Below are 27,178 nucleotides of genomic sequence, written 5' to 3' on the forward strand. Positions count from 1 at the left end.
ATCCCTGCTCGCTGCAACTAGAGAAAGGCTTTGTACAGCAACAAAGACCCAGAGCGGCCAAAAACAAGTCAAGTAAATCTTTGCTGCGGGGAGGGAGCCCTATAGCTGCCACGTGGAACAGCGATTGTCAGGAGGAAGGGGTAAAGGCAAGAGGAGGCACAGGTAACAAAAGAGAGCCGAGGCAGCGTCCAGGCTGCACCCTGGGCCCAGGCCACTGCAGGGTACAGCAAACTGTGACCAGCGTGGATGAGGGAGGGAAGAGAAGGATCTCAGAGACTCCCAGGCCTCTGGCCAGGTTCCTGGGCGGCCTTTCTAAGCTGGGGAGCCTGGTGGAGGAGTAGGCCTGGAGGCAAGCAGACCAGCCAGGAACAGAGATTTGAATCTCTGTGGGAGGACCCACAGGGGCTGTATGAATCTCATTCTAAGAGCACTCACTTGAGGGCGACCGGAGCCTCTCAGGTTTAGGACATGACAGCATTCTGAAGGATGGCTCTCCCCCAACCCCTGGGACCAGATCCTGAGGTTGCCTGCATCAGGCTGTAGACCTGCTGTGTAGCCTGCAGGAGCCTCCTCTGAGCCTCAGTTTTCCCATCTGTAAAATGAGAATCAATATGTACCGCTCACAGGCTTGTAGGGGAGGAATCAGAAGAGTCCTTCTCAGTGCTTGTCACACATTTGGAGACTCTTCCCACCGAGTCTCAGGTAGAAGGAACCGGATCTATTGCTTTAAATTATGCAAATAAATGCGGGTAGCGGGGCGGGGAGATTAAAAAAAGGAGCCGCACCCCCAGACAATCAGCGCGCAGGGCTGGTGGAACTGGCCGCCTAAATTGCCCAATGGCTGGCCGCGCGCACTCGCAGCCCGCCCCTGCCTCCCAGGCCGCCGCGGAGGTGGGGACTCTCCCGGCCACGCCCCGGAGGCGGGGCCATCCGGCGGCAGCGCCGCAGCCGCGGAGGGAGGGGAGGGGAGGGGAGGAGAGGGGAGGGGAGGGGAGGGGAGGGGAGGGGCGGGGCGGGGCGGAGCTGGGCGGGCTCGGGTATCAGCTACCGAGCCGCAGGTGGCGGCGGGCGCGGGGCTCGGCCCGAGCTCGGGAGGTGAGTGCTGTTCCCTGAAACACCCCGAACCCCCCTGGCCCGCGCAGCACCCCGTGCGCCCCGCGCGTGGCAGCCCGGAGGCTCCAGGGTCGAAGGCGCGGCGGGATGTGAGGGGACAGAGAACAGAGGGTGGGGGGCTGCGCGGTGGGTACCCGGTCCTTCCTCCTCCTCCCGCGTGATAACCGGGGATCCGCGGAGGGAGATAGAGACCCCTCCTAAATCCTCCATCTCCTGGCCTAGAACTGGAGCGTGCAGCGGGGCTGCTATGAATCGAGACCCCTCCCCAAAATCCCTTTATTCTAAGCCTGGGTCTGGGTCTAGGTTCCAGAGCTGCTAAGATGAGCTTGTCGCTCTCCCTCGAGCCTGGGACCCAAGACAGATGAAATGGAGACCACCCCCAATTTCCCTCTTCCCAGCTCTGGCCTGTAGATCGCCCCACCCCACCCCACCCCCGGCCCTGAGACCAACATGAGGAACCCCTTCCTCTGTGAACCCCTCCTCTGTGAACCCCTATCTAGGCCTGGCTAAGGAGCTGGGGATCCCCTGGTCCCTCCTCTAGAGTGTCTTTTTCTAGCTCCCTACCACAAGGATGAGATAATGGAGGGACATTTCACTGGCATCCTCTGCAGGGACCCCAAGATTGGAATTCTGGGGAGGGTCAGATGGAGTCCCTTGCCTGGCAGGGCCAGGCCGGGCCAGGCTTGGAAAGACCTGAAGCATGGACTCAGTGGTGGTCCCTGCTTCAGTGGGAGATGGGCAGTGAGCATCTGTTCCCAGGGATTAAAATAAATCGAGGTAAATTAGGATCTTGCTGGAGGCTGACTGAAAGTGGGGTGCGGAGGAGGGTTGGGGGGTGGGCAGCCCCTCCATCTGCTTCAGATCCCGGAATTCGCCTGCCTCATCTGCAGTAGGTACCAGGAGGTAGCTTCGGATGGACCTGCCTCACTGGTGACCTTGGACAGATGACAGACCTCCCTGAGCCTGTATTATTATTATTATTTTTAATTTGAAAGTGGGATTGAGGCTTCAAAGCTTGTACTCTACTGATGCTGAAATCCACCCACTCCATCTTTTGCTAAATTGTGACTCCACCCTTTTGCTAAAGATGATGGTCAGAGGAGAGAGAGAGATAGGTTTGGAGATCCCTCCATATGCCTTGCTGGCCTCAGAGCCTCAGTTTACTGCACTGTAAAATGGGCTGATGGTCACACTCTGGCATTGCCAGAAGAGTTGCTTTGCCAGACAATAAAACGTATTACCAAGCTGCTATCATCAGAACAGGGGCTCCTCCACCCTCGTCACGCTGGCGGGACTGCCCGGGGCATATCCTGACCCACATACCTTCACCCACGCCAGGGGCAAGCCAGTACCTAGATAGGATCCTGGGCAGGACGAGGTGGGGGTGCTGGGGCAGTCTATCCCCTGTCCCTTGGGGCTCTGTCCCTGTGGTGGGGGTGCAAGTCCAGAGTTCCCAGGTCCAAATCCAGCTTTCCTGTGAGTGGCTTTGCCCCTTTGCACCTTGGTGTGTCGCTCTGTGAAATGGGCTGAATTCCCCTTGGAAGATCAGAGCAGACTGGCAGAACGGGAGCGCTGTAAATGCAGACATTGTAATACTGTAGTCATTATCGTATTATAATCATTACCATATTGTAATTATAATACTAATTGCAATATTAGTGAGTATAAACAGGGTCAACAGCTGATTCAGGTCAGGGCAGTATAGGAAAGGAGGAAACCTGCAAGGGTATTGCCTGCTGTGTCTCCAGAGCTCAGTAGTCAGTTGGTGCTCAATAGGTGTTGGCCAAGGAAAGTGATGGAGAGAGAGGAGACAGCAGCGAAGACTGAAAAACTCCTGAGCAGAAGCTCAGAGGCTGTTCACCACCCAGTTACTGTATGACATGGGGCCACTGCCTCGGTTGCCTCACTGGGGGTGATGGCTGAGTCGAGACCCCCGCCTCCAAGTGCCACTGTGAGAATCAAGCCAGACTGTGTAGATGGGCACAACCCTGGTGGCCAGCCCTAGAGGGGAGCAAGTGCATGACAGAGTTGGTCCTTGACGCAGCATAGCCAAGAGGCCGGTCACAGGAAAAGAAGAATAGGACCCCAAACTGGAGCCCGAGGGAGAGCAAAATGATAGATCCTGTTTTGCAGAAGCCTAGAGGCCCAGAGAGGTCAGGGGCAGCCCAAGGCCACCTACTGAGAGGTCAGGAGTTCCAGACAACCCGACAGGAACAGGAGCCCTGCCTTCTTTGCTGACTTGGTTCCTGTCTTGTTTTATCTGCTCCCAGACCTGCTCAAATGCTGAACTGGCGAGAAACCCCAGGGTTTTGGGAATTGATGCTGGGGAGGCTGGATCTCCAGGCAGCGCCCAGAGCTTATGTCAGCCATCTCTGGGAAGGACTCTGTTTCCCACTTCCAGCAGCCAGAGGATGGGGGCATCCGGGTCAGCTGACAGCCTGCTTTGTGACCTTGGGCAAGGACCTGTCCATCTCTGGGCTTTGCCCTGGCACTGAGGAGGCTGGGAGACCTGGGTTCACACAGGGCTGACTTCTCCATCAGACACAGTGACCACCATGTCTCAGGCACAACCTTGGAGTCCGTAAAGATGTTTTTAACTTCTTTTAAAATCAGAAGGGGAAAAAAAACCCAGGCTTTGGGGTCAAAGGAAACATTTAATATATGGTATTAATATATTTGTCTCTATGTCAAATGTAGTTGTAAAAATAGGGTAAACTCTTTTTTTAGTGGAGGAAGGGACTCTGAAAGCAAAAGTGCCTCAGGCCCGTGGAAGGCCTCATGCCGCCCTGGGTTTGAGTCTTGGCGCTCCCATTCACAGACTGTGCACCTTTGGGCACATCGACTCCCCTCTCTGAGTCTTGGGTTTCCCACCCCCACCCACTGAAGCAGGCATCACTGGCCCACCTAAGAATGGTGAGATGTGGAATGTTTCATCTACATGCTTGGTGCTCAAATTTGTGGGTATTATTATTTGACAATTGTTATCAAGATTGTATTTGCTCGCTAATGATAGCCCCACGGTGGGGGCCTCAGCTTTCCCACCCAGCACCTGCTCAGTTCTAGGGAGGTCCCAGGGGTGCTGGTCTGGCGGGGGAGGTGAGCTGGCGGTTGGGCCATGGGCGGGGCGGGGTGAGCTTCCTGTCCCCCAGGCACAGGGGCCTCAGCTAACGGAAGCGGCAGGAGCCACGTGGTTATCTCCTGGTACCCGCCCTGCCTCAGGGGCTCTGTTCCCACTCGCTGTCCGGTGAGTTTGAGCTCAGGCCAGGAGGCCCCCATTGCTCCTCCTTTCCCGTCTCAGGGACAGAAGGGAGACCCTCCTACCTGGCCCGGGTTTCGAAAGAAACAGTAGGTGTCACTTCCTGGGCCTACTCAGGGTCACCCTTTGCTCTGCCACTGTGCTCCCCGACTTTACAACCCTGAGCGGCAGGATGGATGGCAGGGCGGCCGCGGAAATATGGCGAACCAGAGCCACATGTGGTAGTTTCGAACAGGGGTTCTTCAGCAGACAGGTCAGGGACAAAGCCATAGTGACCTGGGGACAGTCGGTGACCTCTCTGTGGTTCAGTTTCCTCATCTGTAAAGTTGATATTGAGCCCCACGTTGTGCTTGTGAAGGTTGAATGAGTGTGTGTTGCCTGAAAGGAGCTGGACGCAGTGTCACGCTCACACTGGTGTTCAGTGTATGTGTAACGGGGAGGGGCAATCTAATGGGAGCTGTAAAAACAGTAGCAAAGATTCTTGGTTTGGGGGGGAACTTAGGCCCTCTGGCTCCTAGGATCTTCTAGACCTGTGCTGTCTAGCAGGACTTCATCTGTGCTGTCTAGTACAGTGGCCGCCAGCCTTGTGTGGCTACTGAGCCCTGGAAATGAGGCTGGCACAACTGAAGAAGTAGGAGGTTAATTGTATTTAATTTTATTTAGTTTAAAATTAAGTTGCCACATGGGGGCTATCAGTTCCCATTATCAGTTAGCATAGCTCCAAGGGATTTGGAAATGCTCAGGGTCTAGGTCATGGCCAAAATCTAAGAAATGAGATGGGAATTTAGGGCTTTTCCCTCTTTGGATGTCAGCTTTGTATGTCCCCAGTTAGACTAGGTTTCCTTATGGGCTACACTGGGGGCTGGAGTTTCTCAGGGGTCCCAGCGCCACCCAACACAGGGTGGTGGTTGGGAATATTTGTTGAATAAAATAATTGTTTGCTTGGTGAACTCCTATTCATGCTTTAAAACCCCAACTCCCATGCCCTCTCCTTTAGTTCAAGTCCCCCAGCCGAATCATCTCATGGACCCTGGTATTGTCCTGGCCAGGTAGGCACATGGTGAGTGCTAGGTGACTTATGGAAGTCATGTAACCGGAGGATAGCTGATAATGGGTCAAATTAAACTCAAGATTAGGAAACTGTGGCTTAGAGAGGAGCAGCCTTGCCCAAGGTCCTTGCTCAGTCCTTTCTAGTGAGGCCCAGGTAGCTTTCCCATCCCTGCGGTCATCAGCCCCGTCTCTGCTGCTACTGTGCCTCTTGGGCTCCCAGCTGCTGCTGAACTGCCCTCGGGGTCATGAATTATAGATGAGGCTTGTGGGCTCCAGTGACAAGCCCAACCTCGACAACATGCCAAGGACACCAAGTGTCCCTTCCTCGCCTGGTGGCTTGGCTCATCCCCTTCTCCTGGGAGGCCTGGGGTCCTCCAGTAAGATCCCTTCTAGGCATTTCCTCATGTTTTGCAGATGGGGAAACTGAGGCACGGAGCTGGACAGTGACTCAGATACCTACCAGGTGAACACACTGGCTTCCAGGGGGCAGGGGCAGGACTCATGGACGCACCAGTGTCAGCTGGGTCACCGTGGCGAGGGTTGAACTTTCCATCCCAGGAATGCGCATGGCATGGGGACTGTTGTAAAGGGATTCAGGAGACCCTGAGGGAACCTTAGGGCCACTTGAAGGACCCCAACTCCCATGTGGCCAATCACAGTCCCAGTGTCCACCTCTTACCAGACAGGAGCTGGTAAGAGCTTACCTCTTCCGACAGGAGCTGCCCAGTGCGGAGCTGAGTGCTCTCGGGACTCAGCTGACCCAAGTACAAATCTGCTGTCATTTCCTGGCTTTGTTACCTTGGCAAGTAGCTTGAGGGGACTCAGTTTTTCTGTCTCTGAAATGGCCCAGAGCTTTTCTACCCATCCCCCACCCTGAACTCCTCTTCATGCTTAAAAACCCCACCCCCAAGCCCCCTCCTCTAGTCTAGGCTCCCCCAGCCCCTATCCCTTCATTTAGTTTAGTTCTGACCCCACAGGGCTGGGGGTACCTGTATCCAACTCTGTCCCCCTAGGCTGGGAGCTATTTGGGGACCATGCCCCAAGCTGAATCACTCCAGGGGCCCTGGCATACTCCCAACTTTGGGGCTTTTGGTTCCTCCTCCATCCTCTTTCTCCTTCCTCCACAAGGAGAGAAGTTGGAATTTCCCCTCCTTAGGCCCGAGCCGGCTGTGACTAAACTCAAATTTGCCTCTCTCTTTGTACAGGCACAAGATAGGAACCTTCAGGGGTCTCCACAGAGGCCATCAAAATGTCATATTTTGGGGAGTATTTTTGGGTAAGTAAGATTCACTCTTATTTTGGTGGGGTGTCCTGGAAGGACTGTGGGGGCTTTTATGGAGATGGAGAAACCTGGTGGCTTGTGGGCAGAGTCTTGGGCAGATGGACTGTTTGCAGGGGGTAGAAGTTAAAGTGGGGAGGAGTCAGGCTGGGTTTGAATCTATAGCCACAGATGTCATAGGCCTTGTGGTCTTGGGCACATCACAGCTTGAACATGGTGACTGAGGCCCAAAGTAGGAATCTCTTACCTGAAGTTGCCGAGTGAGAAAGTACAGAGTCAGATCTCAAACCCAGGGCCAGACTGAGCTTCCAGGATCATTCCAGCCAGGGAATTTCCACGTCTTCCCCATGCTGGAGAGTTGGGGGGTTTTCTTGACTTGACCCCCAGGGACCTGCTCACCTGTCTGCTCTCCAGACTGGGGACCACATAGTGTGACTCAAGGAGCCAAGTGAGACAGATTTGTTTTTACTCGTTCACTCTCTTCCTCCCTGTCACCACCACCACCCACCCAGCCCACTCTGGGAGATGTTGGAGCCCCCAGGAGACTGCCTCCCAACCCTGACCCTGAGGAACCCCCAATCTGGGGGACACAGAGCTAGTAAGACACCTCTAGTCCTACTGAGTCAGGACAGAGCCCAACCTTGGGTGTGCCAGAGAAGGAGCAGGATGCAGAGCTGTGTTTGCCATGGGCTTTGAAGGATGCCAGAAAGGCATTCTGGGCAGGGGGAGCCACCTGGGCAAAAATAAAGAGGTGTGACACGGCGTGGCCAGTGGAGGGCACAAGGACTCCTCTTGCAGAGCCAGCTAATGGGGAGACACAGAGGAGATGTGAACAGGAGAATAGGGTAGGACCCAGGGCAGAAAGCCCCTTCCTTGGTTGCAGGCCCAGAGCTTGCAGAGAGGAAGCCCGTTGCTAGGCAACTAGTTACCCCTGGCAACAGGCCTTTCTCCCTCCCCAGCTGGGGCTCCTCTTACTAGCATTTGCTTTCTTAAAGGGGCAGCACCCCCTTGCCACCTGCGGGTGGTGGGTAGAGGGGTGGGAGGGATGGGAGGAGGGCTGGACCTCCACCTTCTTTCCAAGGGTCACAATCCCTGGATTTGCCTTTGAATGGCTGTGTGACCTCATGCAAGGGCTGCCCCTCTCTGAGACCCCGGTGGCACTTTGTGTAAGGGGGTTTGACCTTTTGAGGATCAGTTGTTTCCCACATTTTGCAGTCCTGACAGGGGCATCTACATGTATTTTAAATTCTTTCTAATTGTGTGAGGCAGGCAAGTTCAGTGCAGAAAATTCAGACTAGCAAAGAGAAAATAGTAGCCACCCCTAACCCCTCCCTCCAAAGATACCCTGGTACAGAGTGGATAAGAGCTTTGAGTTTGGGATTTGAATTGGGCTCTTCTGGGAGTGCTTGGGCAAGTGACTTTGCATCCTGAACACTAAGTTTCTCCATCTGGGAAAGGGGAATGAAGCTCCTACTTCCCCAGGGCTCGGGGAGCACCCCAGAATGTCCGTTTCTCTTTTATTTGTTTATTTATTTATCTATTTATTGGCTGTGTCTGATCTTAGTTGCAGCATGTGGGATCTTTCACTGTTTCGCACGGCCTGTCTAGCTGTCGGCTCAGTGATTGCACTGCACAGGCTCCAGGGCGTGCAGGCTTTAGTAGTTGTGGCAGGCAGGCTTATTTGCTCAGACACATGTGGTATCTTAGTTCCCTGCCCAGGAATCGAATCTGCGTCCCCCGCATTGCAAGGCAGATTCTTAACCACTGTGAGGGAAGTCCCCTGTCTATTTCTTTTACTTAATGTTTCTTTTAATCTATTGTTAGTATTGCTGGCTCTTTGCTGGATGATGCTGGGGCCCTGACTGATCTGAAGGAGGCTCCACTTGGGAGAGATCAAGCCAGACAAGGATGCCCCAGTCTTGTTGGGCTAAGGCAGGGCTGGAGGCATGGAGGGCACTCAGGGGAAGTGTGAGCAGGAGAAGGACATGATCAAGCTGTATTAGAAAGATCTCTTGGGTTTCCTTGGTGGCTCAGTGGTAAAGAATCCGCCTGCCAATACGGGAGACACACGTTTGATCCCTGATCCAGGAAAGGCCCACATACTGCAGAGCAGCTAAGCCTGTGCACCACAACTCTTGAGCCTGTGCTCCAGAGCCCGGGAGCCGCAACTACTGGGCCTGTGCTCCAGAGCCCGGGAGCCGCAGCTTCTGGGCCTGTGCTCCAGAGCCCAGGAGCCGCAGCTTCTGGGCCTGTGCTCCAGAGCCCGGGAGCTGCAACTGTTGAGACCATATCCTGTAACAGTCAGAGCCCTCACGCCCTAAAGCCCGTTCTTCCCGACAAGAGAAGCCACTGCAGTGAGCAGCCTGCACACTGCAACTAGCGAGGAGCTTGCACACCAACGATGCAGCACAGCCCGAAACAAACAAGTAAATCTAGAAAGAGAGAGAGAGAAACATCTCTCTGGGCCTGGCTGGAGAGCAAGACTGGTGTCCAGAGGTTCTGATAGGAGACATAGGCTCAAGACAGCCCCTCCCAGGACCCTTGGATGCCAGCCCAGCCCGAGGGGGTCAGACACTGCTGGGGGTTTGCCAGGTCTGGGAAACAGGCCAGCAGTTGGCTCTGAGTCAGCTCCAGATGCTGGCCTGGGCAGCAGTGCCTGGTGCAGCCTCACCCGAGGATCCCCTGGGTGGGGTGGGCAGGGGGCTGCTGGGGTTGTTTGCTGAGGCCTCCCCACTGTACTTCCCAGGTGGCGCTAGGCGCAAGAGATGTGGGTTCGATCCCTGGGTCCGGAAGATCCCCTGGAGGAGGGCATGGCAACCCACTCCAGTATTCTTGCCTGGAGAATCCCATGGACAGAGGAGCCTGGTGGACTACAGTCCATGGGGTTGCAAAGAGTGGGACATGATAGTGACTAACCTAGTGACTTATTCAATGAGGAGCGCTGCCTTTGGGACTTTAGAGGACCATGATGTGGATCAGCGCATATGAGAGGTAGATGACTCCCTGCCCCCATCTTAATGAGGAGCCACTGTAGGCTCGGCGAGAGACATGACTGGTGTGGATCACACAGTGTAGCCCTAGCCCCGCCTCAAACCGTGGTGACCCCAGAGGTGGGAGGAAGGGGGTTCTGTGCAAGGCGTCAGCAGACACCAGGGTAGAGGCTCTGTCCCCACCAGCACCAGGCAACAGCAAACTAGCTTGTCCCTCTAGCCAACAAACTCAGATGCCCTTCCTGCGCCCCGCCCTGCACTGCACTCCTGAGAGAGTATCAGGCCCACATCTTGCTTTGTGGAGTCCTCAGAGGGAATTTTCATGTTGAAGAGAACAGAAAATAAGGCTACAGCGACTTAAGCAACGGGGGTTGTATTAATTCATAAACTTGAAGGGGTGTGCAGTAGTGTAGCTTTCAGGGTTGGTTTGGTCCAGCACCTCTCTGCTCAAGATGCTTTTTTTTTTTAAAGACTTCATAACCAAGACCTTTGTTGCAGCACACAGGCTCCAGAGTGCCTGGGCTCTCTCTCGGGGGCTTCGTTTCGCCACAACATGTGGGATCTTAGGTCCCTGACCGGGGATTGAACCCTCATCCGTTGCATTGGAAGGTGGATTCTTAACCATTGGACCCCCAGGAAAGTCTCTCAACACGCTTTTAATTCAGACCCTCAAGTTCAGCATCTTTCCAAAATTCATGGTATCCATTTGGTTTCCAGGATCTCCTGTGACCACATAATCTCTCATTTATGGAAAGATACAAAGAGAAAAACAGAGGGGAAGAGACCAAAGAGAAAGGAGCAAACAGAGGTAGAGAGATACGTACACATTCACACAGAAAGACAGAAAGATAGCGAGAGAGGAAGGTAAGAGTGAATGAGACTGCCTCTCTCTCAGCTATGGTACAAGAATCCCGGCGTCTTTTCTAATTAGACCAAATTAAGGTCCATAAGCCAATCCTTAGGACCAGGGGAAATGCAACAGGTGACTGGCTCAGGCCAGAACCAATGCCTACGGCCAAGAGTATGGACTTCTGCCAGTTAGCTCTTCAGCCCGGGCCCCTGTTGCTAGGCATCCTTGACGTCCTCTCCATCCCCTTTCTCAATCTCCATCCTCACCCCCTGCAGGGAGAGAAAAACCATGGCTTTGAGGTCCTGTACCACAGCGTGAAGCAGGGGCCCATCTCCACCAAGGAGCTGGCAGACTTCATCCGGGAGAGGTGAGGTTCCCCAAGCCCTATCCATCCCCGTGGCCAGGACCTGAAGTCCTCACTGCCGTGCCCATCTTGTACTTCCACCCAGGCTCTGCCCCCTTTTTCCCATGCCCATCCCACCCTGACAGGGCACCACATTCTGCCCTGGGGTCTCCAGGAACCAAATGAGCTTGAAGATCCTCCTAACTGACAGTTCTCAACACTGTCAGCCCTATGCCCCATTTTAAACAATAATCACCAGACTTCTAAGGCCTCCTCTTGTAGAGATGATAATATGACCTACTTACAAGGAGAAATTTGAAAACTCAATCTCGGGCCCTGAGTACGATAAAAGAAAATACATGTTCGATGAAATAATCTACATTTCAGCTTGTAAATGCTCCGATGTCCCAGAAAACACAATAAACTCAAATTGCAAGGCAATCTCTGCTCCCCAGCCCCTCAGCAGCTGAATGCCCGTTAAATCCGGGCAGAGAGTCCAGAGGATTATTAACCAGGTTTTTCCTCTCTGAGGCTGTCACACAGGAACTGTCACAGCCATGCTCCGTTTCATGAGGCTTCAGACCCTGGATCCATCCACTATTGTCTGTGGCACCCCATGGTTGCCTCTGTCAAAAAATACCCCAGTGGGGAAAAAAAATACCCCAGTGGGTAACTAGTTTAAACTGGGCACATGGCTACCCCAAATAAAACTGAAATTCTATCAGGATGAAAATGTGAGTGGATATTAGGTAAGCATTTAGCAGTGTCTGTCTAGAGGGAATAAAGAAATCTGAGTTTATCTTCTGCAATTAAATGAGACAAAGCACATGAAACAGACTATGTGCTCAAAATTTTGTTTACTTGCTCTTGCTGCTGCTGCAAGTAAAATTTTATTTGAGGATGAAAACCTCTCCCGTGAATTTCCCAAACATCTTCCCCTGCCAGGGGGCTGTATCATTCTCCTGGAGGCCCCTGCTCAGATGTTTGAGATGGGGAAACTGAGGCCCAGGGGTATGGGGCCTGTCCCAAGGTGCCCAGGACCCTCCCCATCCTTTCCCTGTCCTCCTACCCAGGGCCACCATCGAGGAGACCTACTCGAAGGCGATGGCAAAACTTTCCAAGCTGGCCAGCAACGGGACCCCCATGGGGTGAGTGGGCTGTGGGTGAGGCAGGAGTCGCCAAGGGTGTGGGGGTCCCTGGGGGCAACAGGAGGCTGCCCTTGGCTGTACATCTCTTCACACTTGTGATATGTGGGGTGTGGAGTCATCCCCCTGCTTATGGGCTAATTGGACAGAGGAATATGAATGTATATATGGGTGGCTCAGTGGTAAAGAGTCTTCCAGCTGCCATTAGTGGTAAAGAATCTGCCTGCAGTGCAGGAAACTTGGGTTCAGTCCCTGGGTGGGGAAGATGCCCTGAAGAAGGAAATGGCAACCCATTCCAGTATTCTTGCCTGGGAAATCCCATGGACAGAGGAGCCTGGTGGACTACAGTCTATGGGATCGCAAGAGCTGGACACAACTGAGCCCGCACGTACAGTGGTAAAGAACCTGCCTGCCAATGCAGGAGACACAGGTTTGATCCCTAGGTCAGGAAGATCCCCCGGAGAAGGGAATGGCTACCCACTGCAGTATTCTTGCCTGGGAAATCCCACGGACAGAGGAGCCTGGCGGGCTATAATTCATTCATTCATTCAGTGGATATTTACTGAGCCCATACAGTGTGCCAGACATTGTTCGAGGCACCAGGGAGCCCAGGGGCAATCAAAACAGATCAAGCCTCCAGCCACCTACATGCCCTGTTCGTAGGGTGTGCTTCTGGGATATGGGACAGATGTTAACCACAAACACGAACAAAGTCCTTTCCCAGAGAGAACAGTGCTAGGAAGGGGATGAAATAGGAGCATTAGAAGGTGGGCGCTATATCTGGAGCTGAGATCTCAGTAATGAGAAAGAATCTGGCGTGGGGGTGTCTGAGGGACAGAGACCCAGGGAGGTGGCTCAGCTAGTGCAAAGGCCCTGAGGCAGCCGCACACTTGTGCATTTCAGGGAAGAGCAAAGAGGCAGGTGTGGCTGCTGGGCCTGGGCACAGTGGAGATGAGGTGGGGGAAAGAGGTGGGAAGGGGAGTATCGGGCTGGGCCTGGAGTCCAGACAGAGGACGGCGGGCGTCAGCCTAGGTTGAAACTCCTGCTCGGACGTTCACTTGCTGAGGGGCCTTGGGTGAGGGACGGGGCCTCCCATGCCTCAGTTTCCCTGTCTGCTGCGGGCCCACCTTATGTGATTGCAATGAGGATTAAGTGAGTTCATGTATGTTCATGTTTAGCAGGGCCCAGAACACATGAGGTGTCTGAGCCAAAGCCGGCCGTGCTGGGTGAGGGGTCCCTTGCCGAGGGGTTGGGGTTGGGCCTGCTGGGCCCTGGGTGTGACCCCCACGTCTCTGTTTCCAGGACCTTTGCCCCACTCTGGGAGGTCTTCCGAGTCTCCTCAGACAAGCTGGCGCTCTGCCACCTGGAGCTGACGCGGAAGCTTCAGGATCTCATCAAGGATGTGCTCCGCCACGGGGAGGAACAGCTCAAGGCACACAAGAAGGTCTCTGCCTTGGTTGCCGCTGGGCCGGTGGGTGGGGAACGGCTGTGGCTCCTAGGATCCCAGGACTTCTGGGGCCTTGGAACCCCAGCTCCTGGTGTGTGCCCCTGAGGGTTCTGTTAATTCCACAACATCAAACTCAGAATCTCACAGACCTGAGCATTGTTGAATTTCAGACTCTCAAAATTCTAAGAGCACAGGGTCTGCAAACTACAGCCAGCGGGCGATGGCTAGACCATCACCTCGAGCTATGAGTAATTTTTCTACTTTTAAGGGATTGGGGGAAAAATTTTTTTTAAAAAAGGATATATTATGGTGTGTGACTATTATGGGACCTTTAGATTTTAATGCCAGTAAATAAAGTTGTGCTGGCCACAGCCATGCCCATTCACGTTCACATCTTCTGCGGCTGGCTTATGAACTGCAGTGGCCGAGTTCAATGTCAGATTTACCACCTAATCCTTCACAGCAAGTCTGCTGACCCCTGAGCTAGAGTGTTAGAAACTACATATCTTGTTATTTGACATTTCTAGACTCTTTTTTTTTTTTTTGGCATAAACTTTATTTTTTAAATGAAGTTGTTTCAGATTTAAATTGGAGGGTAATTGCTTTGCAATGTCGTGTTGGTTTCTCCCATACAATAACATGGGGCTTCCCAGGTGGCTCAGATGGTAAAAAATCCACCTACAATGCAGGAGACTGGGTTCCATCCCTGGGTCAGGAAGATCCCCTGGAGAAGAGAATGGCTACCCACTCCAATATTCTCGTCTGGAGAATTCCGTGGACAGAGGACCCTAACTCCATGGGATCACAGACACAACTGAGTGACTAACACACATATATATATTCCCTCCTTCTTGGACCTCCCTCCCTCGCCCATCCCATCCCGCTCCTCTATGTCATCACAGAGTGCCAGGCTTCTAGACTCTTGACAAAACTAAAATCCTGGAAGAGCCAGACCTTAGACTCACAAGATTCCAAAATATTTGAAGCTTATCTAGAGTCATAGAGGGTTTGCATTTACAGAGCCCTAGAATCTGCAGTTTTTAACCCTCATTAAGGAAGAGAGTTGTAGTACTTCATACACTTAAAAATGGTTAAGGTGGCAAATTTTACGTTATGTGTATTTTACCACAACTTTCTTTAAAAAATTAAAGAACAAGGAAGTTTTCTCTGGACTGATATGGAACAATCTTGAGAATTAATTATTAAGTGGAAAAAGCAGTCAGTTAAACAGTATGGCCTGTCACCGTTTGTCATAAAAAATGGGCATATTCACTGATCTGCATGCCAGTTATTTCAGGAAATGTATCATGGTAATATTAGGAGGTTTGGGATTTCCTTGGTGGTGCAGTGGTTAAGACTCCATGTTTCTACTGCAGGGGGTGTGGGTTCGATCCCTGGTCAGGGAACTAAGATCCCACATATCTGCCTTGCAGTGGGGCAAAAGGAAAAAAAAAAAAAAAAGACTTCATAGTAAAAAAAAAGGGAGGGGGGAGGTTTACCTGAGCTCACTCCTTAAAACTTTCTGAAATGTGGAATATGTGTAAATATTACCTACTTAAAGAGTTAAAATTTTTGAAATTCATAGAATTCTCAGGAAAAAAGTATTCTGTAGGACTGGAACCCCACAGATTTGGGAGGCTGGGAATTTCATGGTGTGTACCAGGGTCTGCTCAGGTCCTGCACCCCAGCAGGGCCTTCAGGGGGTCCTCATGCTCTTCACCCCCACAGTGCAAAGAGGAAGCGGTGGGCACCCTAGATGCCATACAGGTCCTCACGGGGGTCAGCCAGCTCCTGCCCAAGTCTCGAGAGAACTACCTGAACCGTTGCATGGACCAGGAGCGGCTGCGGAGGGAGAGCACCAGCCAGAAGGAGATGGACAAGGTGGGTGCACAGCTGCGGGTCCCCAGCCACCACTGGCCCACACAGACCCGAGGGGTTTGCCGAGAGGTGGCGGGGCTGCCTGATGGGAGCGTGAAAGCATAGCACAGAGCCATGGTCGTTGAACCTGCGTGACCACACCCTGGGCACCCCGGGAGTCTACGTGCTGGGGATGGGGCCAGGGAGAGTTTCCCAGCCCCGTCCCCTCCCTGTGTCTACTAGGCGGAGACCAAGACCAGGAAGGCAGCAGAGAGCCTGCGGCGTTTGGTGGAGAAATACAACTCAGCCCGCTCTGACTTTGAGCAGAAAATGCTGGACTCAGCTCTGGTAGGAACTGGGCCTTGGAGACCTACACATTCCTGGGCCCAGGATGCTATGGGCCTCAGAAGTCCAGAGCCTTCCAAACCCTCAACTCCCAGAAGCCTTCGAATCACAGGCCAAAACTGTAAAATTCTAGAGCCAGTTAGCTCTTGTTGTTGTTGTTGATGTTATTATTATTTCAAAGACCAAATCAGTTCTGTGCCTTAATTTCACCATTTGTAAAATTATGGGGACAGTAATACTACCTGCCTCATAGACTTGTGAAGATTAAATGAGTCACCATATATGAAATTTTCAGACTAGTACCAGGTGCATAGAAACCACTCTATATGATGTATTATTATTATTATTGATGAGGTTTTTCAACAAGATGGGGCAGGATTTAGAAGCCAAGAGTCTCCTGACATGTCATGGTGACTGAAAAGCCTGGATTCCTGGTCTAGCCTCTGTCCATCACCAGCTGTGCAACCTTTGGCCAGGCACTGCACCTCTCTGGGTCTCTGTCTACTCAAAGGTTTAAAAAGCAGATTGGGAGCTCAGGATTAAGAATTAGATTTTTTTTCCTTCGATTTTATAGTGATAGAAAGTTGCAAGCAATAGAAATCTTTGTTCAAACTGACAAGGAGACTTACAGGCTCAGGGAACTGAAAAGTTCAGGGTGGGGCAGAGCTTCAGGCCTGGCTGGATCCAGGTGCCCAAATGGTGTTGGCAGGAAGTTGTGCCTCTTTGCTTCTCAAATCTGTTTTTCTCCCTGAGGGCTTCATTCCCAGGCAGACATACCCTCCTCAGTGTCTCAGTGTGTGTGTGTGTGTGTGTGTGTGTGTGTGTGTGTGTGTGTGTGTGTGTGTGTGTGTTACAAAGTAGCCACCAGCAGCGGCCCCATTTATCTACCAGCTCATTGAGTCAGGATAAGTGTTTTTTCTATGATTCCAGCAAAAGTCCCAGAGCTCTTACCCAAATCAATCACTGAGGCCAGGGGGTTGGAACATTCTGATTGGTCAGGTGGGGTCACTAGCCACGCCTTCCCATTTTGCTCCTCCCCTCCTGCCTCAGCGCTTCCAAGCCATGGAAGAGACCCACCTGCGGCAAATGAAGGCACTGATGGGCTCTTACGCCCACTCAGTGGAGGACACCCATGTGCAAATTGGGCAGGTGAGTGGTGTTGGGGGTGGGGAATGAGGTTGGGGTGCTGGGCAAGAAGGCCCTGCCTGGTTACAGACTCCGTCCTCCTGGCCCAGGTGCATGAGGAGTTTAAGCAGAACGTAGAAAACGTCAGCGTGGAGATGCTGCTGAGGAAGTTTGCAGAGAGCAAAGGCACAGGCCAGGAGAAGCCTGGTGAGTCTGGGGCATCCATGGGAGTTGGGCTGTGGAGCCACAGCTATGGGGAAGGAACGGGATTCAAGAGCCTAGAGAATGAACCTCCCTGGGCTTCATTTTCCTCACCAGAAAAATGGGGTTAAAAAAAAAGAAAAGCAAAATGGATGGATGAAACTTCCCTGGTGGTCCAGGGGCTGGCTTCTTCCCGTGCAGGGGGTGCAGATTCAGTTCCTGGTCAGGGAACTCCCACATGCCTTGCAGTCAAAAAACCAAAGCAGAAGACAGAAACAGTATTGTAACAAATTCAATAAAAGACTTTTAAAGTAGTCCACATTTTTAAAAATAATCTTTTTAAAAAATGGACTGAAGACAAATCTAACTCAGCAACCTACAGAGGAAGAGAACTTGATGCCTAATCTTACAGATAAACCTCTTACCACTAGATACCAGAGAGGTCTTGAATGCCAGGGTCAGCCTTTCAACTGTTTCCCTGAGGGCTCAAGGGAGCCACTGAGGATTATTGAGCAAAAGGCCCATTTGAAAATGTCCCAGATTACAGGGTCAAGGAAGAATTGAGAGCCCAAGTTTTAGGGTCACATCTGGGTTTGCATCTTTCCCTTGTTACTCATTGTGTCACCTTGGGCATCTGTCTTGCCTTCTCTTGAGTTTTAGTTTCCTCTTCTGTAAAGTAGGGATGATAGCGCCCAACTAATGGTGTTGTGAAAGTTCACTGTTACTGTTGTTCAGTCGCTAAGTTTTGTCTGACTCTTTGCAACCCAATGAACTGCAGCACGCCAGGCTTCCCTGTCCTTCACTGAGTTTGCTCAAACTCAATGGACATCACTGAGTCAGAGATGCCATCCAACCGTCTCATCCTCTGTTGGCTCCTTCGCTTGCCCTCAGTCTTTCCCAGCATCAGGGTCTATTCCAGTGGGTCAGCTCTTTGCATCAGGTGGCCAAAGTATTGGAGCTTCAGCATCAGCCCTTCCAATGAATATTCAGGGTTCACTAATTTGATGCAAATAAAGGACAAAATGTGTGCTTGGCACACAGTAGGTACTTTGGTAAATGCTGTTTACATCCTTAGGTCTAGACAACCACTAGGGTCTGTCTTTTCTCCCTCCCGTCTCTATAGCTCAGCACCAGCTCAGGCTACTTCTCATTGTGTGAACCTCCATTCTTGTTTTTCACTGGCTCCAGATTTCTCATGCCCTGCTCTTGCTCACATAACCTCTGTGGTTTCCCATCACCCTTGGGAGAGAGTCCCAGGTCCTCATCCTGGGACTTAAGGCTCAGCCCACTGCACTGACATTTATGATCCATCCTCTGACCCACCCAAGTTCTACCCAGAAATTCTGGAAGTAGAAGTAACTCAGGCAGTCCCTCCAGTCCATCCCAAGGTGGCACCATCCAAGGCAAGACCAAGAACCCTTGGCCCATCCCACGCATGACTATCTCCGAGACTGGTTCAGCATCTTGGCTCACGCCTTGGACCCTGACTCACCTTACGCTCAGACCCAGGTGCCATTGTGTGACCAAAGGTATATTGCTACCCTTCCCAGGCCCAGTCCCCCTGCCTGGCTGAGTGTCTCAATTATTTCTGTCCCAGGGCCTTTGGACTTTGAGGCGTACAGAGCGGCTACCCTGCAGGAAGGCAAGTACGTCTGGGCCTGGATGCCCAGGCTGGACCATGGGGATGAGGGAGGCAGATCTGAATGGGAAGGGGACCCCCACCCAGGGCTCATCTGCACCCCTTCATCTGTTCTCAGCAATGAAACGTTTGCGTGGAGCCAAGGCCTTTCGCCTCCCAGGACTGAGCCGGCGGGAGCGGGAGCCACCTACAGCTGTGTGAGGAAGCATCCCAGCCCCAGCCCTGGCCCAGGCTAACCCAGGATCCCTCCTCATTCCTAGGCTCTCCTGGAAGTCCCATGCTTAGGGTAGCCCAAGAGAATTTCCATTCCAGGCTAGCCCAGGATCCCTTCTACCCAGGCCAGCCCAGAAGCACTTCTGTCCAGGCTAGCTCAGTATTACCAGTGCCCAAACTAGTCCAGGGGGCTACCCAGATGGTACTAGTGGCAAAGAACCCACCTGCCAATGCAGGAGACTTAAGAGATATGGACTCAACCCCTGGGTGGGGAAGATCCCCTGGAGGAAGGCATGGCAACCCACTCTAGTATTCTTGCCTGGAGAATCCCATGGACAGAGGAGCCTGGCAGGCTACAGTCCATAGGGCCACACAGAGTTGGACACGAGCGAAGTGACTTAGCACACACACAAGGTCATCCAGAATTCTCCTTTTGCCAAGACTAGACCAGGGGCGGCCTGTTGCAGACCCATCCAGGATTACCCCTGCCCTGGCTGGCCTGGGATTTCTCCCTGGCAGGGCTAGACTTGCTGTTTCCCTCATCTCATCTAGCCTGGTAATTCTACCATTGTCAAGATGAGCCCACGAGTCTCTCTGCCCAAACTAGTACCAAATTCTTCCCTATACCCGTGGTCTCCCTGGCTAGACCAGGGTTAGCCTTGCCCAGGCTAGCCCAGAATTCTTCTCTTTGCCAAGGCTGGCCCTGTTATTTTCCTGCCAAGGTGAGCCCTACATTCAGACTGATTTCCAAGTCCCTCCCCTTCCAAGCTGTTTGAGAATGCCCCACACTCAGCTAACTCAGACTCACTGGCCCCAGCCCCAAGCTAGCCCCAAGGTTGCCGCACCTGCAGGGCTGGCCCAGGACCACAGAGCCGCCCAGGGGACTGCCTGCAGGTTCTGCATCTGGTGTTGGGGGTGGAGCGGAGGGCCAGAGGAGGTGGCGGAGCAGACACTGACATCTGCTTCTCCATCCGCAGAGATTCCCTGGAACCTGATTTAGGGGTAAGTGCCATGGGAGGGGCCCAGTCCTGCCTTGCTCCCCACTCCCATGTCTGGAAACCACGCCTGGAGCTCAAGGGGCTAGAGGTCACACGGCTTAGGGACCAGGTTCCAGTCCCACATTGGCTGCAAACCCCCATGGATGATGTGGGAGGGACCAATATCCTCCTTTCGCTTCAGTTTGCCCCTCAGGACAGGTAGTGGCGTGTTCTCTTCCTTTAAGAACCTGCCCACACACCGCGGGAAGATAGTTATTGCCACTGGGGTTCTTTTTTGATCTGAGTCAGGGCCCAGAGGTGGGAGGCGGGCATGGCAGGGTGAGATGGGAGGTTTGGTACTGGAGAGGCTAACGCATTGCTTGCTTGTCCCTCCCCAGACTTGTCCAGAGGTGGATGAGGAAGGTTTCACCGTCAGGCCTGATGTCACCCAGAACAATATCCTCCTGGCGCCCTCTGGGGGCAGCTGTTGGCACAGCAAGGACAAAGCTCCATCCACAGGGATCCACCCACCATTAGCAAACCCTCTCTGCCTGCATGCTTGGTGGAGCCTCCAGTTGTGAAGCAAGCAGATTCAAATACAGACACTCACCCTGCGGGGTCAGAGCTGAGCAACAGAGAGAGAAGAGGGCTTGATTATCCCAGAGCGGGGAGCAAAAGGGGCTTGCTGGAAGAGGTGGTCACGTGTTGGGGTTTAGCAGCTGAATAGTTACTGATTGGGTCAGGGAATGCTTATATAAGGGGCTTCCCAAGTGGCACTAGTGGTAAAGAAATGCCTGCCAATGGAGAAAACACGGGTTTGATCCCTGGATCAGGAAGGTCCCCTGGAGGAGGAGATGGCTACCCACTCCAGTATTTTTACCTGGGAAATCCCATGGGCAGAGGAGCCTGGTGGGCTGCAGTCCGTGGGGCTGTGAAGAGTCAGACACGACTGAGTGAGCAAGCACGCATTCTTGTATGAAGGCTTGTGGGGAGAGGAGCATGGTGGCAGATGCGTGGTGTCAAGGCGAGGGGGGCAAGTGATGAGAGCGGAGATGGGGCCGCACCCCAAAGGGGTATGAGCAGGAAGGGACGGGTGTGAGGGCTGACTGGGGGAGCCAGTGTTGGTGCCTTGACTGCAGTGCACGCACAGCAGAGTCCACCCACTTCTCATCCAGTGACTCCGATTTTGATGATGAGGAACCCCGCAAAATCTACGTGCACATCAAGCCTGCCTCAGCCCGGGCCCCACCCTGCAGTCCCAAGGCAGCTGCGGCCCAGCTCAAGGCCACAGCAGGCAGCCTCATTCTTCCTCCCGGCCCCGGGGTGAGGCGCCTGGCCCCGGGGTGAGGCATGGGGAGATGCCCTGCGTGGGGCGGGGGCTCCGGCCGAGCGCCCCCCCAACCTGATGCCACCCTTTTGTCCGCAGGGCACCATGAAACGCCATTCTTCACGTGAGTAGTCTGTTGAGGGCTCTTCAGTTGACAAGAGGCCCGTGAAAGGGAGACTGGGCCTGGAATGTGGGTGTGGGTTTGAATGTCAGCTCTGCTGTGTGACTTGGGGCAAGCTGCTTGCCCACTCTGATCTCAGTCTCCTTTAATGACATGGGGTCATTCCTTATGAGAATTAAATGAGAGCCAAAAGGGATCACTGAGGCCGGGAGAGAAGCCAAAAGCTGGAGACAAGTTGGCTCAGGTTCAGATCGCTCTCTGCCTGATTTGCTGGTCACTTTGGGTGGCTGACTGGACAGCCCCAAGCCTCGGTCTCCTGGTCTGTGGAGTGGGAAGCCGTGCAGGCCTGGCGACAGGAAGGCTCAGGAGGTCCATCTCTCACAGGGGACACTGTCGGGAGACCACAGAGGCCTCAATCCGCCCCAAGGGCCAGCAGGTGGGTTCCATGGGGGTGGGGCATTGGGCCCACATGAGTGGGCAGGTGGGCGGCCCGTCCCCGACACCACCTCTTCCTCCTCCTCCCCTGCTGCCTCCCCAAGTCTCTGACTCCCCTTCTTTTACCCTGGCAGGGAGTTAAGGACGTGCCATTTTTGAGGGACCACTTAGTCATTCATTTGATGAGCATTTATTGAGTGCTTAGTGTGTACTCCTGCTGTTCTGGGTTCCAAAGATAAATGATCTAGATAGATCCTCCTTCTCAGAGTCACATTCTAGTGGCTCGGATTTGTTAAATAGTAAGTACGTTAGAGCATGTTTGATGCTTCTAAGTGCTGTGAAGAAACGAAAGCAGGGACCATGATGGAAAATAGGAGGGAGTGACTTTAGGTGGGGCCGTGGTGGAGGGGTCGCAGATGTGGGGAGGGCCTGGAGCTGACTCCAGAAGAGGAGCAGGACGTGGCCATAGGGAGATTTGGGGGGAACAGAGCTCAAGACCAAAAACAGGGTATGCGAGGGTCCTGAAGTGGAAGGGAGGAAGCGTGGAAGTAATAGCACGCACCCCGCCTGTCCAATCCGTGTCCCCAGCTGTGCGGAGAAGCTGCAACCGGATGAGCAGGTTTCCAAGAACCTCTTTGGGCCTACCCTAGAGTCCGCCTTGGACCACGAAGATTTTACAGGTGATGGGGGTGGGGCTTCGGGGCGTGGGCGTGGCTACAGGAGGGTGGGTGGGGCCACTACCAGAGTAGGAGGCTCGGATAGGGGGGATGGGTTGGAGGGAGGAGGTGGGGATCCTTTGTGGGTCAAAGTGAGGGTGGGCGAGGCCACAGCAGGGATGGGCGGAGCTGGAGAGAAGGTACGGCGTTTGTGGGAGTGGGATGACAATAGCGGGTGGGCGGGGCATCAGTAGAGATGGACAAGGCCTGCTGAGGAGGGCAAGACGCTGAATGGGGGCGGACCATCCTCAGCATGGGCGTGGCCTGTGAGAGGATTGACAGGACTCCATATGAGTGGAGTCTGGAGCTGGCTGCCCCCCTTCCCTCCCCCAGGCTCTAGCAGCCTCGGCTTCACCTCCAGCCCCTCGCCTTTCTCCTCCTCGTCTCCCGAGAACGTGGAGGACTCCGGACTGGACTCACCATCCCACGCGGCACCGGGTCCCTCCCCGGATTCCTGGGTTCCACGCCCCGGCACCCCGCAGAGCCCACCTACTTGTAGGGTGTCACCCCCGGAGTCAAGGGGCACACAGTCCCTGCTGCCATCAGACTCGCCACAGCCCCTTGCAGCATCCCCAAGCCCCTGGGGGCCGGAGGCTGTGGCTGGAGGAGGTGAGTCCCTCTACCCCTGGTCTGAGAGTTTTCTGAGCCCTGGGCGATGAGAGAGTTCCTAATGTGGCCAGGGCCTGAACAGGGTGTTGAGGGACACAGCTGGGACCCAGGCAGGCAGAAACCCTAATCCTTGCAGGGACATTAATGAGATGAATGTTTAGCAAGGCAGGAGGTGACAGGTGCCTGGTGACGGCTCCGAAGCGTAGGGCCTCCTGAAGAGGCTGAACTGAGATTTGATGGAGGTGAGGATGGAGCCATGTGGACTCCAGGAATGGAATTCTCAGCAGAGGAATGTGCAAAGGCCCTGGGGTAGAAGGGGGCTAGGCCCTTTGAAGAACAACGAGCAAGGAGGCCAGCATGACTGAAAGAGAATAATGACAGGGAGAAGGAGGGAGTGGAGGGGCAGATGTCGACAGGGAGATGGGACCAGATGGGGCCCAGGGATCCCAGCGAGAAACGTGAGTTTTTACCCCTAACAAGGTCAGAGCCACAGGAGGGAGGGGCTGTGAGCAGAGAGGGGTGAAACCTGCTGGGGTTACAGGCTCACTGACCACTTGGTCAGTGAGGATGGGAGCTGGAGACCAGGGAAGTGAGTCCAGGTAAGTGGTGATGGGGTGACAGTGGGGAGAAGCCGCTGGTAGACATGGGGCCCAGAGAAAAGAGGAGTCAGGGCGGAGGGTCTGAGAGCAACTGAGAGGAGAGGGAGGGGCAGAAAGAGCAGGAAGGATGGGGCGGAAGAAGCTGGGGTGGGGGTGTGCAAGGCAGGGAGGGAGGAGGGGATTGAGTGTGGGCTGGCTTCTGGGGCCTGAGTTAGAGGGGCTGCAGGCTGTGGCCACATGAGATCCCCAGCACTGGGGGCAGAGGGTACCATCCTTGGTGTAAAGAAAGAGCCTGGTTGGAACTGGTTCAAGGGAGGGCTCAGGGCTCAGAGGAGTGAGTGCAGACCACAAGTGTAGACAGATGAAGTTACCAGAGGTTTATCGTAGAATTAAGGTTCTCAACTGGGCCGGTTCTGCCCTATTCTCCGGCACACTTGGCAACAGGATCACTGGTACTTGATTGTCACCACTTGGGGGCAGGGTACACCTGACGTTTGCGGAATGGAGGCCAGGGAGGAAGACAGCCCCACCACAGCAACGGATCTGACCCGGTTGAGAACCTTGGGACAGACAGCATCATGTGGGGTGTAGGTGGGCAAGTAAGCGCTTGTAGATGGAGCAAAGCAGGAATACCAGGGAAGCAGGAGAGCAAGGGGAACTGAGGTGTTAACACCAAGATTAGTTAAATTAGAAGGGTGTGACTCGGACACTGGCCAGGGTGGGAGACCCTCTCAGAGAGGATGAAGGTCGTAGAATTGCCAAATGTTGGATAAAAGGTCTCTGCCAAATCCACCCCCCTGCAACAGTGTGCCTGCCTTCTGAATATCCAGCCCTTGTTTGCGTACCTCCAGCGATCGGGAGCTCACCCCTTACTGAGCCGCCAGTCTAGTGTCTGGGAGACTCAAGGTTGCATGTGGTGTCTCCAGTCCTGTCTAGCACCTTCTCTGCAGCCCGAGGACTTCTGACCATCAGGGGGTTTCCCCCTGTGAGCCCGATTCTCGGATTGGGGCTGAATTCTTCCCCGAGAGGCCCAGACAGCAGCTGAACCATGTCTGTGCTCACGCTTGTTCCCCAGACTTGATGCCTGTACCTGCTGACTTTGCTGTCAGGGAGGGTCTGGCAGCCCCATCCCGGAGACTGCGCTCCAGGAAGGCATCCTGTCCCCTCATGCGCAGCAATGGAGACCTGGTAGGGTCGGGGGCAGCAGGAGCTGGGCTGGGGGGGTCGCCTCCAGGATCAGCCTTGGGGCACTTCTGCCAGGGTGTTCACAGGCCGGCTTCTCCTCTTCCCTTCCAGTCTCGTTCCCTGAGCCCCTCTCCACTGGGCTCTTCAGCTCCCAGCTCCATCCCTGAACGGCCCAGCTTCGCATCCCAGACTGGACATGGTATGTGGGTCCTCTCTGGGCTTCAGGGTCACCTTCTCCAGTCCGGGTGGGTGGCCAAGTGATACAACAGAGGCTTTGTCGCAGAGGGCAGGGGTTCGGGAGCCTGGGACCTGTGCTCACTCTGTCTGTCCCCCATTCCCTCCCTGCCACCCCCAGGAGTCTCTCGGGGTCCCAGCCCTGTGGTCCTGGGCTCCCAGGATGCCCTACCCGTGGCCACTGCCTTCACTGAGTACGTCCACGCCTACTTCCGTGGCCACAGCCCCAGGTACACAGTGGTGGGGCAGATGGTGACAAGCAAACAGGGCTTCCTGGGAGCTGTGCATCTGGGTTCCAGCAGGGCCAGCGTTCAGGGGGGTTTCCTGATCTGCTTTACCACGGAACGGCCTCGGACATGGAGCTGAACAACTAGGCCCATCCTGAGAGCAATAGGAGCCATAGGGGGCATTTGAACAGGCTAAGGCAGTGATGTGGGCTTCCCAGGGGGCTCAGTGGCAGAGAATCTGCCTGCCACGCAGGAGATTCAGGGTCCCCGTGTCGGGAAGATCCCCTGGAGAAGGAAGTGGCAGCTCGCTCCGGTATTCTTGCCTGGAAAATCCCATGAACAGAGGTGCCTGGCAGGCTACAGTCCGCGGGGAGGCAAAGAGTCGGACATGACTTAGTGACAGAGCGGGTGTGCACACACACAGGCAGCCAGGGCACTGATGTATCCATGGTGGAGCGGCGCTCCTCCGAGGCTGCTGTGCGCATCACACTGCAGGAGCAAGACCAGAGGCCAGCCCACAGAGCGGGAAAGGGAAAGGTGACTCGAGGGACCAGGAATAATCTGGGGGCAGCGCCCAGCCGAAAGACACTGTAAGATGAAGCCACAAAGAGGAGGAGAGTATCAGACCCAAAACCCAAGCTGAGGACTGAATGGTTTGCTTTGAGCTTCCTGGTGGCCTAGGGGAAAAGAAAAGTGGGGAAGGGAGTGTCCCTGTCTCCTTCAGCTCATTGTGGATTCTTCCTGGTGTCTAGATTGCTGTCCAGGCAGGGAGACAAGGGGAGGTAGCTGGGGCTGGGATGCTGCCTGGGTCAGGGCCTTGCTGATTCTGATGGACCTGGTGAGCCACAGGCTACAGTGGAGCTAGTAGCGAGGGGAGGAAGAGGGGCTTGGTAGAGCCCTAAGCCAATGCCCAGTTTCTTCAACTCCTCCCACCAGCTGCCTGGCTCGAGTAACTGGGGAGCTGACCATGACCTTCCCTGCCGGCATTGTACGCGTGTTCAGCGGGACCCCACCCCCTCCCGTCCTCAGCTTCCGCCTCGTGCATACGGCCCCCATTGAGCACTTCCAGCCCAATGCTGACCTGCTCTTCAGGTACTATTAGAAGAAGGGGTGCACAGTTAGGTGGTACCAGGGGCTGGAGGAGGCCAGGCGCTCCCCGGCCCTGAATTTCTGTTCTGCCTCCTGGGATTTGCTGTATGACCTTGGGCAAGTCACTCTCCCTCTCTGAAACTCACTTTCCTTCCCTCTTTTGCTTCCCACCACCCTCCTTTCCTGGGAGTTACACTTTCCTGGTCCCAGGGTTAGCCTGGGAATCTGCATCTTCAGGAGGCCTTTGGTGTAGGCATCTCCCAAGGGTTGGGGTGATTCTTCTCGGTCTCTGCAGTGACCCTTCCCAGAGTGACCCAGAGACCAAAGACTTCTGGCTCAACATGACGACTCTGACTGAGACTCTGCAGCGCCAGGCAGAGCAGAATCCAGCTGCCTCCTACTACAACGTAGTACTCCTGCGGTACCAGGTGGGCCGGGTGGATGGGGTGGGGCAGAGCGGGCATGGAGGATGGTGGGCAGGGGCAGGGTGAGCAGGCAGCTCTCACTGGGAAGAGCAATGGGAGTGGGGGGAGCTGTGGGAGGTAGGCAGGGTGGGCAGTGTAAGGGGGCCAGGACTCTGCTGGGGCCGACGCTGCATTATGCAAATTAGAAGGGGCCTTTTCCCAGGGCCTGTCCCCAAGACTATGTTAGAATGAGGCACTCTATTGCCCTCTGCTGGACATGTCATGTAGTACAACCTCTCATCAACAAAGAGCTCCCTTGGGGTATCAGGGGCCCCTTGGGTGTCACAGGCAGTGCAGAATCAGGCCATTTGAATGCTGGGTGGCATGGCAGGGGCAGCATGG

General features: G+C 54.3%; 1 protein-coding gene across 2 annotated transcripts in view; it reads left to right on the forward strand.

Annotated features, from left to right (window-relative positions):
* FCHO1 (FCH domain only 1) overlaps positions 1,035–27,178 on the forward strand; it is a 28,839-nt gene continuing 2,695 nt past the window's right edge. Inside the window, exons 1-24 of one of the 2 annotated variants that reach the window (XM_018051399.1) lie at positions 1,035–1,095; positions 5,834–5,882; positions 6,625–6,695; positions 10,814–10,905; positions 11,955–12,029; positions 13,329–13,470; positions 15,202–15,354; positions 15,574–15,678; positions 16,726–16,824; positions 16,911–17,007; positions 18,599–18,643; positions 18,759–18,837; positions 19,831–19,855; positions 20,229–20,286; positions 20,975–21,153; positions 21,257–21,281; positions 21,663–21,714; positions 22,302–22,393; positions 22,763–23,038; positions 24,713–24,825; positions 24,934–25,021; positions 25,178–25,286; positions 26,220–26,375; positions 26,668–26,800. In XM_018051399.1, the coding sequence (XP_017906888.1) occupies positions 6,669–6,695; positions 10,814–10,905; positions 11,955–12,029; positions 13,329–13,470; positions 15,202–15,354; positions 15,574–15,678; positions 16,726–16,824; positions 16,911–17,007; positions 18,599–18,643; positions 18,759–18,837; positions 19,831–19,855; positions 20,229–20,286; positions 20,975–21,153; positions 21,257–21,281; positions 21,663–21,714; positions 22,302–22,393; positions 22,763–23,038; positions 24,713–24,825; positions 24,934–25,021; positions 25,178–25,286; positions 26,220–26,375; positions 26,668–26,800 (2,220 nt within the window). In that variant the 5' untranslated portion in view covers positions 1,035–1,095; positions 5,834–5,882; positions 6,625–6,668. The remainder of the gene's footprint in view (positions 1,096–5,833; positions 5,883–6,624; positions 6,696–10,813; positions 10,906–11,954; positions 12,030–13,328; positions 13,471–15,201; positions 15,355–15,573; positions 15,679–16,725; positions 16,825–16,910; positions 17,008–18,598; positions 18,644–18,758; positions 18,838–19,830; positions 19,856–20,228; positions 20,287–20,974; positions 21,154–21,256; positions 21,282–21,662; positions 21,715–22,301; positions 22,394–22,762; positions 23,039–24,712; positions 24,826–24,933; positions 25,022–25,177; positions 25,287–26,219; positions 26,376–26,667; positions 26,801–27,178) is intronic. The other variant, XM_018051400.1, reaches the window with a different exon arrangement.

The sequence above is a fragment of the Capra hircus genome, chromosome 7 (genome assembly GCF_001704415.2).
Source record: "Capra hircus breed San Clemente chromosome 7, ASM170441v1, whole genome shotgun sequence".
Taxonomy (NCBI): domain Eukaryota; kingdom Metazoa; phylum Chordata; class Mammalia; order Artiodactyla; family Bovidae; genus Capra; species Capra hircus.